Below are 14333 nucleotides of genomic sequence, written 5' to 3'. Positions count from 1 at the left end.
GAATTAGTGTCCTTATAAGAGGAAGAGGCCAGAGCTCTTTCTTTCCACCCCATGAGAACACTGTGAGAAGGAGGCTGTCTGCAAACCAGAAAGAGAGTCCTCACCAGACACTGAATCTGCTGGCACCTTGTTGATGCACCTCCTACCTCTAGAATTGTGAACAATAAATATTTTCATTTAACCCAAACAAAATCCCCACATTTCTAAATTTTATATTTTTTGAGTTCTTGAAGCTTTATTTTTGTATGATTTTTGAGATAAAACTTTAACTTCCTCTCAAGTGAATAGACAGTTATTTCAATTCCATTCTTTGAGTGTGCTTCTAGGGGTGTAATTAAAGTAGCTGGGATGGACTGAACTGGACTCATTGTTTTAAATACAGTTATTTATTAACTTGTTTTAAAGAGTGCCTTAAGGCCTTTAAAAAAATCTCTTTTAGTTTTTATTAGGACCGTGGTGTTTCTCTTTCTCAACTCTTATATTTCAAGTTTACACCTATGGTGTTTTAAGCTATGGTTTCTGATGATCTTGTTGGTCACAGTCTGGTTCAATCTGTATTCTAATTAGGAAATTCTCATTATTTCTGATCACTGATGGTATATTCTTCAATTTCCCAGGACGGTTATCAATTTCTTTTTTAAAAATATCTTTTCATTATTGTTATGGTTATAGATCACAAAGTAAAGTTGAATTATTTGCTTAACTTTATATTTAGTCCTTCGTTTCATTTATCATTTGACAGATGCATCCAATAAGAAGACAAACTCTTTGTGAACAACAACCTGATCTTTTCAGACCAACACTTTGCCTTCTATCTGACAGATATTTGGCAATTATATAATATTTTTGTAGGTAAATAGAAATCTTTATAAAAAACAAGGATCAGGTTTATAGATAACCTTTAATCATGTCATCCTGTACCATCTCTTTAAATAAAAGGTTTGTTCTCATAATATAACACATAAATCAATTTTTTTCTTTTTGTAAAGTGAAAACTCCCACTGCTACATTCATTTTTTGGTTAAAAAATAATACAAAATTTGTTTATTGGAAGTAGAAAACTCTTAAATCTTTTTGCATCAAGTAAAACGCCTTTATGTGTAAACTGTAGTTGTTTAAAGCATCACAAGGGACTCACATATATTCATGGAAGTGCTGAACTATTTCTAATTGATTCTAATGCAAAGGAAAAGGGAAAGAGAGCAGTTTTAAAAACTATTTCCATCCTGTTCCTCAAATTCTTATTTGCATTAATGAATTATAAACATTCAGAGCTCGGCTTTGCTTAAGATGCAAAAAGCCACAAAAGAATAACAGTAAGAGTAAATCCAATAATCTACAAGATCATAACTTTACTTGAATCCAAACAAAAGCTGAGGTCTCAAGACAGCAAAATGCATTGAAATGCAAAGAGTAACAGCCCTTTTCCAGGAAAAACAGAACACATAAAGTATTACTCCTTTGTCAGAGCATGGGAGGAAGAGGCGACTACCGTAATAGCATATTTAAAAAAAAAAAAAAAGCTATAATTATAAAATATTCTTAAAACTGGGTGTGGTTTAATGTGGGAGTTTAGAATCCCTGGAAATACCCAACACAAAGAATTTCTTTCACTGAATTTACAAGAGAAAGACGGAAGGCAGAACAGGAAACCTGAGAGAGACCCCTGAGTGTCTCATAAACATGAAGCCCCATCCAATTCTGACTCTTCTCTCACAAACACAGGAAAACCCCTAAACCACTGGGGAAGAGGAAGAAGATCTTCCACCTCCCTGAAGCAAGAAGAGGTCCTGTGAAGTAGGTATAAATAATCTGCCTCTAGAAAAAGAGCAGGGAACCATCTCTCCTCCAAAGGCAAAGTAAGCTGCAAAGACAAGTTATCATTGAAGCAAAAGTAAAAGGCAAAGCCCTATGTCCCTGAGGGAGGGGTAAGAAATTCTCCTGGTCTCGCTACAAGCTTAGTCATAGCAAGCAAGGCTAGTGTATTGCTTGGAAATGGGTACAAAATTTTATTGCCACTGGTCCCAGACAAAAAGGTACACCATCACTCAGGGAAGAATAGGAGCAAAGCTGTCTGACCCTAGAAGAGGGGCACAAAAATTGCTTGGACCCAAAATTCTACATTGATATAAAAAAAAGACAATTGCTACCCCTGGGGATGGGGCAGAAGATTGTCTCCTGCTCCAAATCCTCCCAGATATAAGGGAGAGTTTCACTGCCAGGGGAGGAGAAGGGCCCACCTTCAAAACCCAGACACACAGGACCCAAGACCAAGACGGGAACAAGAGAAAAGAGAACCTTTTTTGCACCCACCGTGAATCTTCCACTTAGTAACAGGTCACAGCATTCTACCATGGAGAGAAGGATAAGAGCATGAGAGAGACTTTCCAGTGAGGCAGATATGCAGGAAATATTGAAAACTGAGGGATGAATAGACATATTCCAGGTCCCACCCTAAGCACAAGGTAGCATCTGTCCACCAAGGGAGGGATCTGAAAGCTTTGGTTCCGTAAAGGTAACTACAACAAAAACAAAACCCAGATCCAGCCTATTTGACTGGCCAAATCCTTCACACTAATAAACTGACATTAAATGTGCTTTTTCTCCAGACATAAATTTTACTTATGTGAATCTCTAAAATAGGAAGGAGAGGATAGGGGGATACTTTTCACCTCAACTCTAGTGATGGAGCTTCTGTGGTGCCTCTATGAGGACTTTGAACTGAGCTCTCTACAGTTGATTTTTTTTTCCACGCATGAAACTCACATCTCAGAATGTCTCACCTCTGGCTCACACTTGAGAAAGCTAAATACATACTATAGGATAGTAGGCAGGATAATGTTGGCTGATTTGCACTATGACTGCACTCCCAGAGTTTTTTGGGGCAAAAGGCTCATAGTAATTTTGCAGACCAAAGGCAGACCACACAGGATAGAATTCTGGCATATAGATATCTTTGATCTAGTACAACAAGTTTGTCTAGCTGGATACAGGGACTCAAACAGTAAGAGAACGGACATTCAGAGAGGCAAAGTAACAAGCAAAAGCTTCATGTTCTTTGGCCAAAGGAAATGAAATTAGAAAGATTCAGCAGAAAGAAGACTTTCAAAAACCTTGGCCAGCACAGACACACTCAGACAGACACATGTGTGCGTGCACACACACACGCACACACATCCATACCCCTCAAGAGAGTTCATTTTAAAAGATCTACTAGGCTTACAAAGAGGCTAAAGCACAATGGGACTAGTTCAAATAAGATTCTCTTTATCTCCTTACCTCTCTTTACCACTCTTACCTCTTCCAATCAATGTTGAGAGATCAGTGGACATCAGAAGCTAACTAGCAGGGACACACAGATATTCCACCCAAAAAAGTAAAAAATAAAAATAATTTTAAAAAAGCTAACAAGCTGGGAGGGGTAGGAAAATAAAAGCAGGGAAGAGAAACAGAGAATGCAACAAATATGCCCTCCTGTCCTTCTCCAGGCTAGAGGCAGCACAAATAGGAAACAAGTAAGATTTGATGACGCATTGAGTTTAGAATTTTGATTTGTATGTATATATGGTAGACTATGCATTCTAATTACCAAATTGAGGTTGCATTTCTGACTTAAAATGACTGACAGTTCTGTCTACTACCTAGTGTAAACCAAAAGGATTGGGATTTGACCAAGTTTTGATCTGGAGTGAGAAAGATTACTGAGATAATTTTAAAGGTCAGTGGGAGATAAACATAAAGTTATGCTTTAGCTATGTCAGAGTCACATTTTTAAACATACTGGTTACACAATGACTATTAATACTCCCTACAATATTCCCATAATAGTTAATGTCATGGGAATTTTCTCAGCATGTATTATGGGTATTGTCCAGTTTCACAATTTCAGGTAGTGTTTCCTACTTTGGTATTCCCAAAGTAAAGTCAGTCTAGACTAATCATATCATATTGGGAAATTTGTTTAATTAACCTAAGCAATAGTATAATTATAGTTAAAGTTCATAATAGTATTCCTAAGTAAATGAAGAATTCCTAAGGGACTTCTGAAGTAGCAACTAAGAATTCCATAATGTTAAGTATAATAAAGTAAGTGGGTTGAATGTATTTATGTTAAGTCATGCTGAATATTGGTAATTTATTTAAGTGTGTAAGAAAATTACCAATCAGAATGTTTATTAATGTAACAATTATATATATATATATATATATATATAATAGTCTTCACTTAACCATGGTTTTACTTTCCATGGTTTCAGTTACTCTGTCAGCCACAGTCTGAAAATACTAAATGGAAAATTCCAGAAGTAAACAACTTATAAGTTTTAAATTGCCTGTTGCTCTGAGTAACATTTTGAAACCTTGCACTGTCATTTCACTCAGTCCTGGTTAACACGAGAATCATTCCTTTATCCTGCATATCCACACTCTATGTTAACTATCTGGTATTTACTTACTGGCCACCCCGGTTGTAAGATTGACAGACCACAAGAAGAGTGAGTATAGTACAGTAAGAGCTCTTCTGAGCTCACATGTGTATATGCATATGGGTGTATTTTGCCAGACTTGCATCTAATTATAATAGAGGTCAAATTTTGTACTCTTGGGCCTATACTTTATGTAAAATTATAAAAATCACTGTTAGGGACTGTAATCCCAGCACTTTGCGAGGCTGAAGCAGGGGGATCACCTGAGCCCAGGAGTTTGCAACTCCTGTTATAACAGTATATTGTTATAATTATTCTATTTTATTGTCATTATTGTTATGAGGCTCTTACTGTGCCCGTTTATAACTTAAACTTTATCATAGGTATGTGTGCATAAGAAAAAACATGGTGTATAAATAGGGTTCAACACTATCCATGGTTTCAGGTATCCACTGAGGGTTTTTGAACTTACTTACCTCCAATAAAGGGGACTACCGTAGCTGTATGGGACTTTAGAGGTTACTATGTATTCTCACCTTCTCTCTTTCGACCTTCCCAGCAATCTAAATTTATAAGATAATAGACTTCTTTACAGAAGTTTCTGGAACTCTTTTGAGCTCACGTGTATATGCATACAGGTGTATTTTGTGTTTGTCAATACTGGTGGATATGTACACATACCTATTTTGGGTGAATATAAATACAAGAAAGGATGTCTTCTCCTCTATGTTTACTAGAACCCTCTAGCCACCACAGCTAATTCCATCTTTTTGTCATTTGATAGCTTTTGTAACCCAGATTTTAATCTCATATGCATGTCTTCTTTTCAGACAAAAAAATACATATATTGGTTCAAATTATTTTTCAAAGATCTCATGTAATTCTGAAGAAATAGAAAATACGAAAAATAAATATTTACAAACTAAATGTGAAACTGAACACTGTTTTCAAGAATCAAATCTCAAGTAAATTCTATGAAAATATCTTATTCACAGTCAAGCAGAATCAGTAAGTGCAAACAGGCTATATTCTTGACGCTCAGTGTGATAACAATATTCATTGATCTCAAGAGTTTCAAATGCTGACAAATCTCTCCTTTACAGTTTTAATTAGAATATATTGTGTGACTGACAAATGTACTCATTATTTCCTTTACTAGTTGGTCAGAGTATATATCTTAGAGTCTTAAGGCTTTTCTTCAAGAGAAAGTTCAGAGTTAAAGGCAGAAAAATAAGATTGATATTTACCTGAAATCCAATAACAAAGAGTAAAGGTTTGTTCTTAATTTAAAATGTTTTATAAGACTTTATCCTTTATAAAGTTCATAAGAACACTCTAATGTAATTCATTAGTATTATCTCAGCATGTTTGCTTCATTACTATGAAACTCAATCTTTATGAGAAATTCTGACAAAGATATACAATGCTGAAGATCATCGAAATCTAAGGATAAGAGGTGACTTAAAGGTGCAGAAAATGATAATCCTACTATAAGGTTAGTGTCATTCAGGTACAGATTACATCCTGTAATCTGTTGTGTATGCCTTCTCTAGGGTTATTTAGAGTAGAAGCTAACCTATTTCTGGAGTTCTGAAGTGGGTCTTAAGCTGGTGATTGTATGTGTTCACATGTGTATGTGTGTATCTGTGTGTCAGTAGTAGGATTTCTAACTCATAGAATGACAAATCAGGGAATAACTGATGGACTATACATTTCAACCCATGATTGGAGGGACAGCTGATTATAAAATCCACAGGGCAGTTCTGAAGATGCTGAGGACAGGACTGAGCTGAAGAACAGGGCTTGGTCCTTCAATTGTCAAATAAGCAATCACATGGATATAGCACCATCCTTCCATAGTATGTGAACAAATGAACTTTAAACACATCTTTTAGAGAATATGTTTGACAGGAAGAGACTGCTTCCCATTCTTCCGGCTATTATTCTCTTCATAATGTCATAAACGAGAAACCTACCTTGGATCATGTCAAACTTATTCATTACTCTTTAACTTTATAGCTCCTAAAAGTGCCTTCATTTAAAAGAAGACCTCAGTTTTCCAGGTATTTACAGGAGCTATGAAATTAAAGAGTAATGTATAATTTTGAACAGGATCCAAGTGCTCTTCAGATATTATAAGGTGGAGACATGTGCATGTACTCCTTATGTCAATCAAATAGAATACACCTTCATACATAAGGTCAGTATATCAGTATAGCAAGTGGGTAAGAGCACAGACTCTGCCAGTTTCCTATTTTTGCTGTAACAAATTGCCGCAAACTTGGTGGCTTAAAACAACATAAATTTATTCTTTGACAATTCTGAAGGTCAATATCCAGGATTGGTTTAACCGGGCTAAAGTCTGGGTGCTGGCAGAGCTGGTTCCTTCTGGGGACTCTCAGGAAGAGCCCATTTCTTTGCCCTTTCCAGCTTCTAGAAGCCACTTGCCTTTCTTGGCTCAGGGACCTTTCCTTGTATTATGCCAACCTCTTGCTTCCATAGTCACAACTCCTACTTCCTCCTTTGTCCTGCACCCCCCCTTATAAATTTCCATGTGATTACATTTAGGGTACCTCCAGATAAGTCAAGATCATTTCTGATCTCAAGATCCTCAACACATGCATAGTTACAGCTATATGGGAGGAACAAGTTCTAATGTTCTCTAGCACTGCAGGGAGTGAACATGGTTAACACTAATTTGGTATGTTTTCAAAACACTACAAAGAAGATTCTGAATTGTCGCAACATAAAGAAATGATAAATGTTTGTGGTGATGAATAGGCTAATTTACCTGATTTGATCATTACATGTTGTATCATGTATCTATATGTACAAGTATTACTTTGTAGCCTATAAATATGTACAATTATTATGTGTCAACAAAGTTTTTTTTAAAAAGCAGCATCTTCCTCCCACCAAAAATTCTTTCACTTAATCACACCTGCAAGTCCCCTTTTCCATACAAGGTAACAGTCAAAGGTTCTGGGGATGAGGACCTGGATATTATTTGGAGGGCATTGTTCAGCATACCACAGACTCCAAAATCAGATCACGGGAACTTGCATATCAGTTATCTCTGAGACAACGTTCCAAGTATCTCTCACATTTCTGTCCACCTTGGGAAAAGAGAAGCCTTAGACTCTATTTTCAAGGACGTTAATAAGGTGTCCTTCGAAGATAGAGATTACATCTCTCTCTGAAGCAAAAGGCAGGTTTGCTTATAGGCTTAGAAGATTGAGAAAGTAACTTTTTCTGGAGCAATGAACAGGCATGCTCACTGTTAGAGAAAAAAAAAAAAAAAAAAAAAAAAAAAAAAAACGTGTTCCCTAAGCTCCAGATTCTTCTCTTGTAACAAGTGCCATGGTATGTGCAGGTGTCACCTTTGGGTTACCCTGTGGGGAGTAAAGATCAGGATCCTGAAACAAAACTACGGATACTCTGGCTATTGTTACTGATCTTAGTAACAAACTGTATTTTGTCTCAGAAGTTTCATGTCTTCTGCCAGCATCCAAGAAAGTGTAGCAGTCTAATGTTTTAGCTTGCAAACATAATAAAATCTCAGCGCTTTCACAGTTCTTGACAAGTGGTATCACCTACTAGCTATGTGACTTTAAGAAATGACTTCACCTGTCTGGGTTTCAATTTCCAATCTATAAAATGGAGCTAATAATAAGGCTGACCTCAGGGAGTCATTGAGTGGATTGTACGGGACAATGCACATAAGGTAAGCAATCTTGATACACAGTAAGTACTCATTAAATGTTCACTATTATTGCTGTCATTGATTTTATTATCACAAAATAAGATGGTATAGTCTAAAATTAAAAAGACACATCTAGAGGACAAAATGTTTTGCCAAACTTGCGTCTAATTATAAAAGAGGTCTAATTTTGTACTCTTGGGCCCATACTTTAGGTAAAATTATAAAAATCACTGTTGGGGACTATAATCACAACACTTTGTGAGGCTGAGGCAGGTGGATCACTTGAGCCCAGGAGTTTGCAACCAGCTGGGGCAACATGGTGAAAGGCTGTCACTACAAAAAAAAAAAAAAAAAAAAATTAGCTGAGCATGGTGGCACACACCTGTGGTCCTAGCCACTCAAGAGGCTGAGGAGGGAAGGTCATTTGTGTGCAGGCGGAGGAGTTTGCAGTGAGTCGCGATCACATCACTGTGCTCCAACCTGGGCAGAGTAAGACTCGGTCTCAAAAAAAAAAAAAAAAAAAAAAAAAAGAAAAGAAAAAAAAAAAGAAAAGAATAACAGTTGGGAAGAACTGTACATAGAAATCTTACGTTTGCATTGTTTTACTTGCAGTATGACTTATGACTTGAAGTAGATGAATTGAATCTTAGCTCATCAATGCCACAACAAAAGAAGCAGCAAAATTATCACCCTTTTCAACCCACATTATCCCTATATGTCTATTTTGAAAAAAACCTTGGTAAAAAAAGGCTCTGTGTTATGTAAAACAGTGACCTCAAGTCCCCAGTTTAATTATGGGATCTATCGAAACTACAGTTTTTCTGTTAAAGCTGCAAGCATTAATAACTTTCAAATCCAGGTAAAAATGCTTTGAATTCTTTTAAGTACTTTAAAAATATGAAATGACATGAAAGGTTATTTTAATGTTCCTTCTATTTAAATATCTGTGTTTGAGTAGAATTAAGATATACAGTTTAAAAACAAGTACTGCACTAGTGGAATACATGTAACAATAAATTGAATAGTAAATTATCATTTTTATATTTTTTCTTTGTGCTAAAATTATAATTCATATTACAATGAAAAATAAATCTTGGAAAAGATACCCAAGAATCTAAAAATGCATTCAGTCTTAGAAAGAGCATCTATCTTGTTCTGTTAGAGAAAGTAACAATTATACCTGGCAAGAATGGCTAATTTAAATTCTCTAATCATTTAATCTAATTTTGCCTCCTGTTGATACTCCTTTTATTTTCTAGCACAGTATCCTACTTTAGTTTCTGTATAGCACTTATCATTATCTTATTCATTTATGTGTTTACTTGCTTATTATTTCCTTTCCGCTGTTGGATATAAGCTAAATATGAAGCTTTATCCTCTTTACTGAAGCATTCCAATCACCTAGAACAGCACCTGGCCCCGATACAGCATTCACCTTTTAGTGACTGAAAAATAATAAATCAAGTAATTGAGTTTTAAAAAAGGAAGAGTATGAATTTCACAAAAATTTTGACAACAAATTCTAAGTGGGTGAAAAAATACACGTAGTAAATATCTTGTCCTTATGGAAGTTTATCTTTAATAAATCAGTAATATATTTTCATTTAGCAAATGAAATGAGATACATGTAAATATAACAAATGGACAATTTCCTTTCTCATTTATTTAACTGCTGTTTTCACCCATGAGATTCCTCAAACAAAGCCAACAGTATATGTAACATTTAGGGGGTTTTCAATAAACCTCTAGGAGAGAAAAAAATCAAAGAATGAATAAAGGTGCTTTTTTTGGAAATGCTGTTGGTTTTATTTCTTCAGAGGGAGAATCTGAGTTTACATAAAAGATGTCCAAGATATTTATGTTTATTTACAAACAGCAAACTCTTTATATCCTTGTACTTCAAACTATATAAATTTATCAACATATCAGAATTTCTATCAAGCTTCCAAATCATTTGTCAAACTTAGCATTGCTTTGCAGTCTTCAGGTTCAATGGTAGACACTCTACCTAAGTAAGTGAATACACATAGAATTTAATTTTTCTGATGCCAAGAATGACAAGTTTTCATTTGCCAAATCTGAGTCTCTGCTTTGACATGTTAATGTCATATTGTAATGTGTATCATTATTCTCTTTAATGGAAAGAAAAAAGATAAACTAATAAAAAGATATTAAGCTGTTTCTTGTGTAGAAAGACAAAAATGTTAAATATATTTCAGGTGTGAAAATTTGTAAAATGTTCTCATAACCTTCATACTGTCAAAGCAGTACTGGACAGATGTGCCTTGCGGTCATTGTGGCTATTAGAGTTGATCTCTGTTGTGATGGGTGGAATGCAAAGAACCACCAATGTCCTTGATATTGTTCTCAAAGTTAGGATTATTAGCAGGAACATCAAGTCATAGTACAGGAACTGACACAATTTAAAAGGACTCTCTCTGTTACATATTTTAGTCCTTCTTGAAAGTGTGTGTGTCGGCCGGGCATGGTGACTCATGCCTGTAATTCCAGCTCTTTGGGAGGCTGAGGCAGGCAGATCACCTGAGGTCAGGGGTTTCAGTACAACCTGGATAACATGGTGAAACCCCATCTCTAGTAAAAATACAAAAACAAGTTGGGCATGGTGGTGCACACCTTCAATCCCAGCTACTCAGGAGGCTGAGGCAGGAGAATCACTTAAACTTCGGAGGCGGAGGTTGCAGTGAGTTGAGATTGCACCACTGTGCTCCAGCCTCAGTGACAGAGCGAGACTCTATCAAAAAATAATAATAATCATAATAATAAATGAAAGTATCTGAGTCAAAAACAAAACAATGTAAATGTTATTTACATAGACAGAATGTGCTATTTCATTGTCCATCTAAAACTGTCAAGACCCTATCATCTGTTATCACATTAAGAGAAAAGTAGGAAGACAGCCTCTGTCACATCTAATTTAAAGTGAAAATCTTAACTTTAATTAGATACTCCTTTAGAATTTTAAATTATGGAGGATTTACATTGCCTTAATAAGTAAATTACAAGAAAGACAAAAACAGGGATGGTTTTATTTTAGATAGAAAGTATACTTTTTATCAGGTTTGATTTAAAGTAAAGTTGTGTTGAATGAAGAATATTCTCATGCTCTCATTTCCTCTAAAAGATTGGAGAGACCTCCATTTACTACCACCCATGTTATAAATAATTTTAGTCTCTCTCTGCTTTTATTTTCTCATATTTTCTCATCTCAATCAAGTTTTGATTCATTCTGCACCCAAAAACCAGATTGATCCTCCTAAAATATCACTTTGTTCACATTATTCTTTGACTCAAAAGCATTTCCTTTTATTCCTTTGGGATTCTTTCTAAACTCCTTCACTTACATTCCAGGCCCTTTATTTTAGCGCCTTTCACTTTCCATTCTCTTCTGCCATTATTACTTGCAAAGGAAACCTCCAGTAGCTTTCCATTTAGGTCCCCCACATCCTCTTTCTAGAGATTGTGCTTTTCTGTTTTTCTCATGGAATTTCTGGTTGCAGAAACGTCTCCTCTCCCTCTTTAACGTTTCTCCATTAAGATCTAGCCCAAATACCATAGCCTGCCCAAGGAGTTCTCTGAGTATACCCACATAAAGATATCTCTTGCTTTCTGTGAATACCCATTACACAGGTATTCTCTATTGCTCATATATTTCTTTAAGACAGCTTCGAACTTATTAATTAAATGCTGCAATGCCTTTAAACTTTTTGTGTGCTTATATCATCTCTAAAGGTAGATTATGAACCTCTTGAAGGCAGAAGTCATTCCCGAAAATTCCTTTTATCTCCTGAGATATAGCTACCATGATGTCCTTCATAAAATAACCACACAATTAATGTTCCTCAAATCATGTATTTCTAAAATATTCAAGAAGTAAGCAGACTTTATATGTGAGGAAACAGGTCCAGAATCATTTGTTAACATGCCTAAAAATGACTGGCAGCCAGTGAAGACCTGGTTTGATTTATTATTTGCAATATTTTCTACTGATACCAAAGTTAACATTGTTTTGTTACTAGATTGCTTGTTCCTAAGCCAAATAATTTATAAAATACATTGATTTTATTAAAATGTACATATATCTTTTTGCATGCATATAACTTTATATATGTACCTATCAATAAAAATAGGTATAAATGTATTAAGTTTCTCTGGAGATACTGATGTTCCAAGGGCAACTCTAGAAAACTTCATTTCAGTGATGTGTAAAGTAAAATATAAAGTGCAAGAATTGTGATGACAATCTGGACATTGATATTTTTCATGCATTTTGAGTGACATGATCAATAGTCTAATGAAAACCAACTGTTATGAAAGTCTCTGAAATCCTATTAAGTTTTGTGTTCTGCCATACAGCACTGTAAACATATCAGTGTAAACTGACATTTCCCAGAAGATGGATAATAGTTCAATTTTAATCCTGATAATATTTAGAGTATAGGAGATGACAGCAAGTGCCATTTTATAATGAAGGTTTTAATACACTGGTATATGAAAACAGAGAAACAATGTTACTGAAGACATGACATTAAAAAATATTTTTGAACCAACCAGAAGAACTTGAGTTCTGGTTAAAACCAGTCTGACACACACTGGATTTATCCCTTTAAAGTGCTTTATCTCTGAGTAGTTTGATGTTAATGTCACAGTGTCACTTACCATCTTTCAGGATGGTTTCTCGTTCTGTGCCATCTATCTTCTGCCGACCAATTAGGAAACTGGTGGTGTCAGCAAAGTAGATGTAACTGGTTTCTGCATGAAAATCTAAAGCACGAGGGTTTACCAGATTTTCTATGGGGATCATGTATTCATCAGCTATCTTGGTATTCAAGTCCATTCCTCTAACAATTCCTGGGCGTCCTTTCCCATAAAAGAGGAACAACTCATTCTTTGGTCCTGCAGAGGAAAGATTACAAATATAAACAACTGATGCTGCTTAATCTTCTTTACACTGCATAATGCCACCATTTAATTAACTGGCACAATTAGCGTTTTTTAAATTCAATGCTAAAAATTAAACTCTAAAATATGCCAATGTATCTTGTAGTTTTGATGCAAGAAGACCAGCTAATTGCATTACTTTAATTAAAACAGAAATTACGTCTGCGAATGGGTTATAGGTAGTTAATTATCCTTTTGTCTGCAACTGTCTGGATAGCAAAAACATGACAGATCATTAGATAACTTGTAACTTGTAAAATAGGCATTTATTAAAACATCCGGCACATTTAATTTTATAATGCATTCAATCTATCTAGCATTTTCTGTCGATACTAACTGTACCATTTATTATATTTGACAATGCTAAAATCTTCAGAAAATTTAAGACACACTAACCCCAAGTCTGCATCTACAAATTGTCAGAGGCAAAGAATCATATAGTATCATTAACTTGCTTGTGAATATATTACAGTTGCCCAAACATGTGACTTATTCTTTTTAGAAATAAAATTAAATACCAGTTATAGCATCCCTTTTTCTTCAAATTTTAATTAGAATGTTAGAGGCTGATGCTGTCTGACAGTAACTCTGATGAACAACACAGGCCTTATCAAAAACAAAAGAAAAACGAAAACCCTAAACAAAAAACTGTCTCCTGAGTTTAAAATGTCAGCATCAAAGTAGCTCTTTCTATAGAGTGAATTCCCTGTTTTGGACTTCTATATAAAAATATACACAAGATTTTCCAATTACCGGGGCATCTTACGCTTGGTTTACTGTATATAATTTTAAAGGAAATAATTTTTATATAAAAAGAAAAACATACTGAGCTTTATTAATAAAACTGAAGATACAAAAGACTCAGCTGTATTTAGATAACCACACAATAATTGATATTCATAATAAAGTAAAATAATATTAAAATTTGGAAAATAATAAAAATAAGCAATTATTTATACACCTAAAAATACAAAGTATATTAACATTTATATTTATTTTCTTGTGTTTTTTAAATTAGTGTAATTGAGTATTAAATATATATAAAATAATGTTGATAACTTTAAAAATAATTTACTTAAAGTTCCGGGATACATGTGCAGAGTATGCGGGTTTGTTACATAGATAGTATCCATGTGCCATGGTGGTTTGCTGCACCCATCAACCGGTCATCTAGGTTTTAAGTCCCACATGCATCTGGCATTTGTCCTAATGCTCTCCCTCTCCTTACCCCTCATCCCTGACAGGCC

General features: G+C 35.0%; 1 protein-coding gene across 1 annotated transcript in view; it reads right to left on the bottom strand.

Moving 5' to 3' along the window:
* LRP1B (LDL receptor related protein 1B) overlaps window positions 1-14333 on the bottom strand; it is a 2016348-nt gene that overhangs the window by 859343 nt on the left and 1142672 nt on the right. Inside the window, exon 11 of the mRNA XM_030916410.1 lies at window positions 12805-13041. Coding sequence (XP_030772270.1) covers window positions 12805-13041 — 237 coding nt within the window. The remainder of the gene's footprint in view (window positions 1-12804; window positions 13042-14333) is intronic.

The sequence above is a fragment of the Rhinopithecus roxellana genome, chromosome 14, assembly GCF_007565055.1.
Source record: "Rhinopithecus roxellana isolate Shanxi Qingling chromosome 14, ASM756505v1, whole genome shotgun sequence".
NCBI classification, from domain to species: domain Eukaryota; kingdom Metazoa; phylum Chordata; class Mammalia; order Primates; family Cercopithecidae; genus Rhinopithecus; species Rhinopithecus roxellana.
The sequence above is the reverse complement of the archived record's forward strand: the minus strand, read 5'-3'. Positions and strand labels throughout refer to the sequence as shown.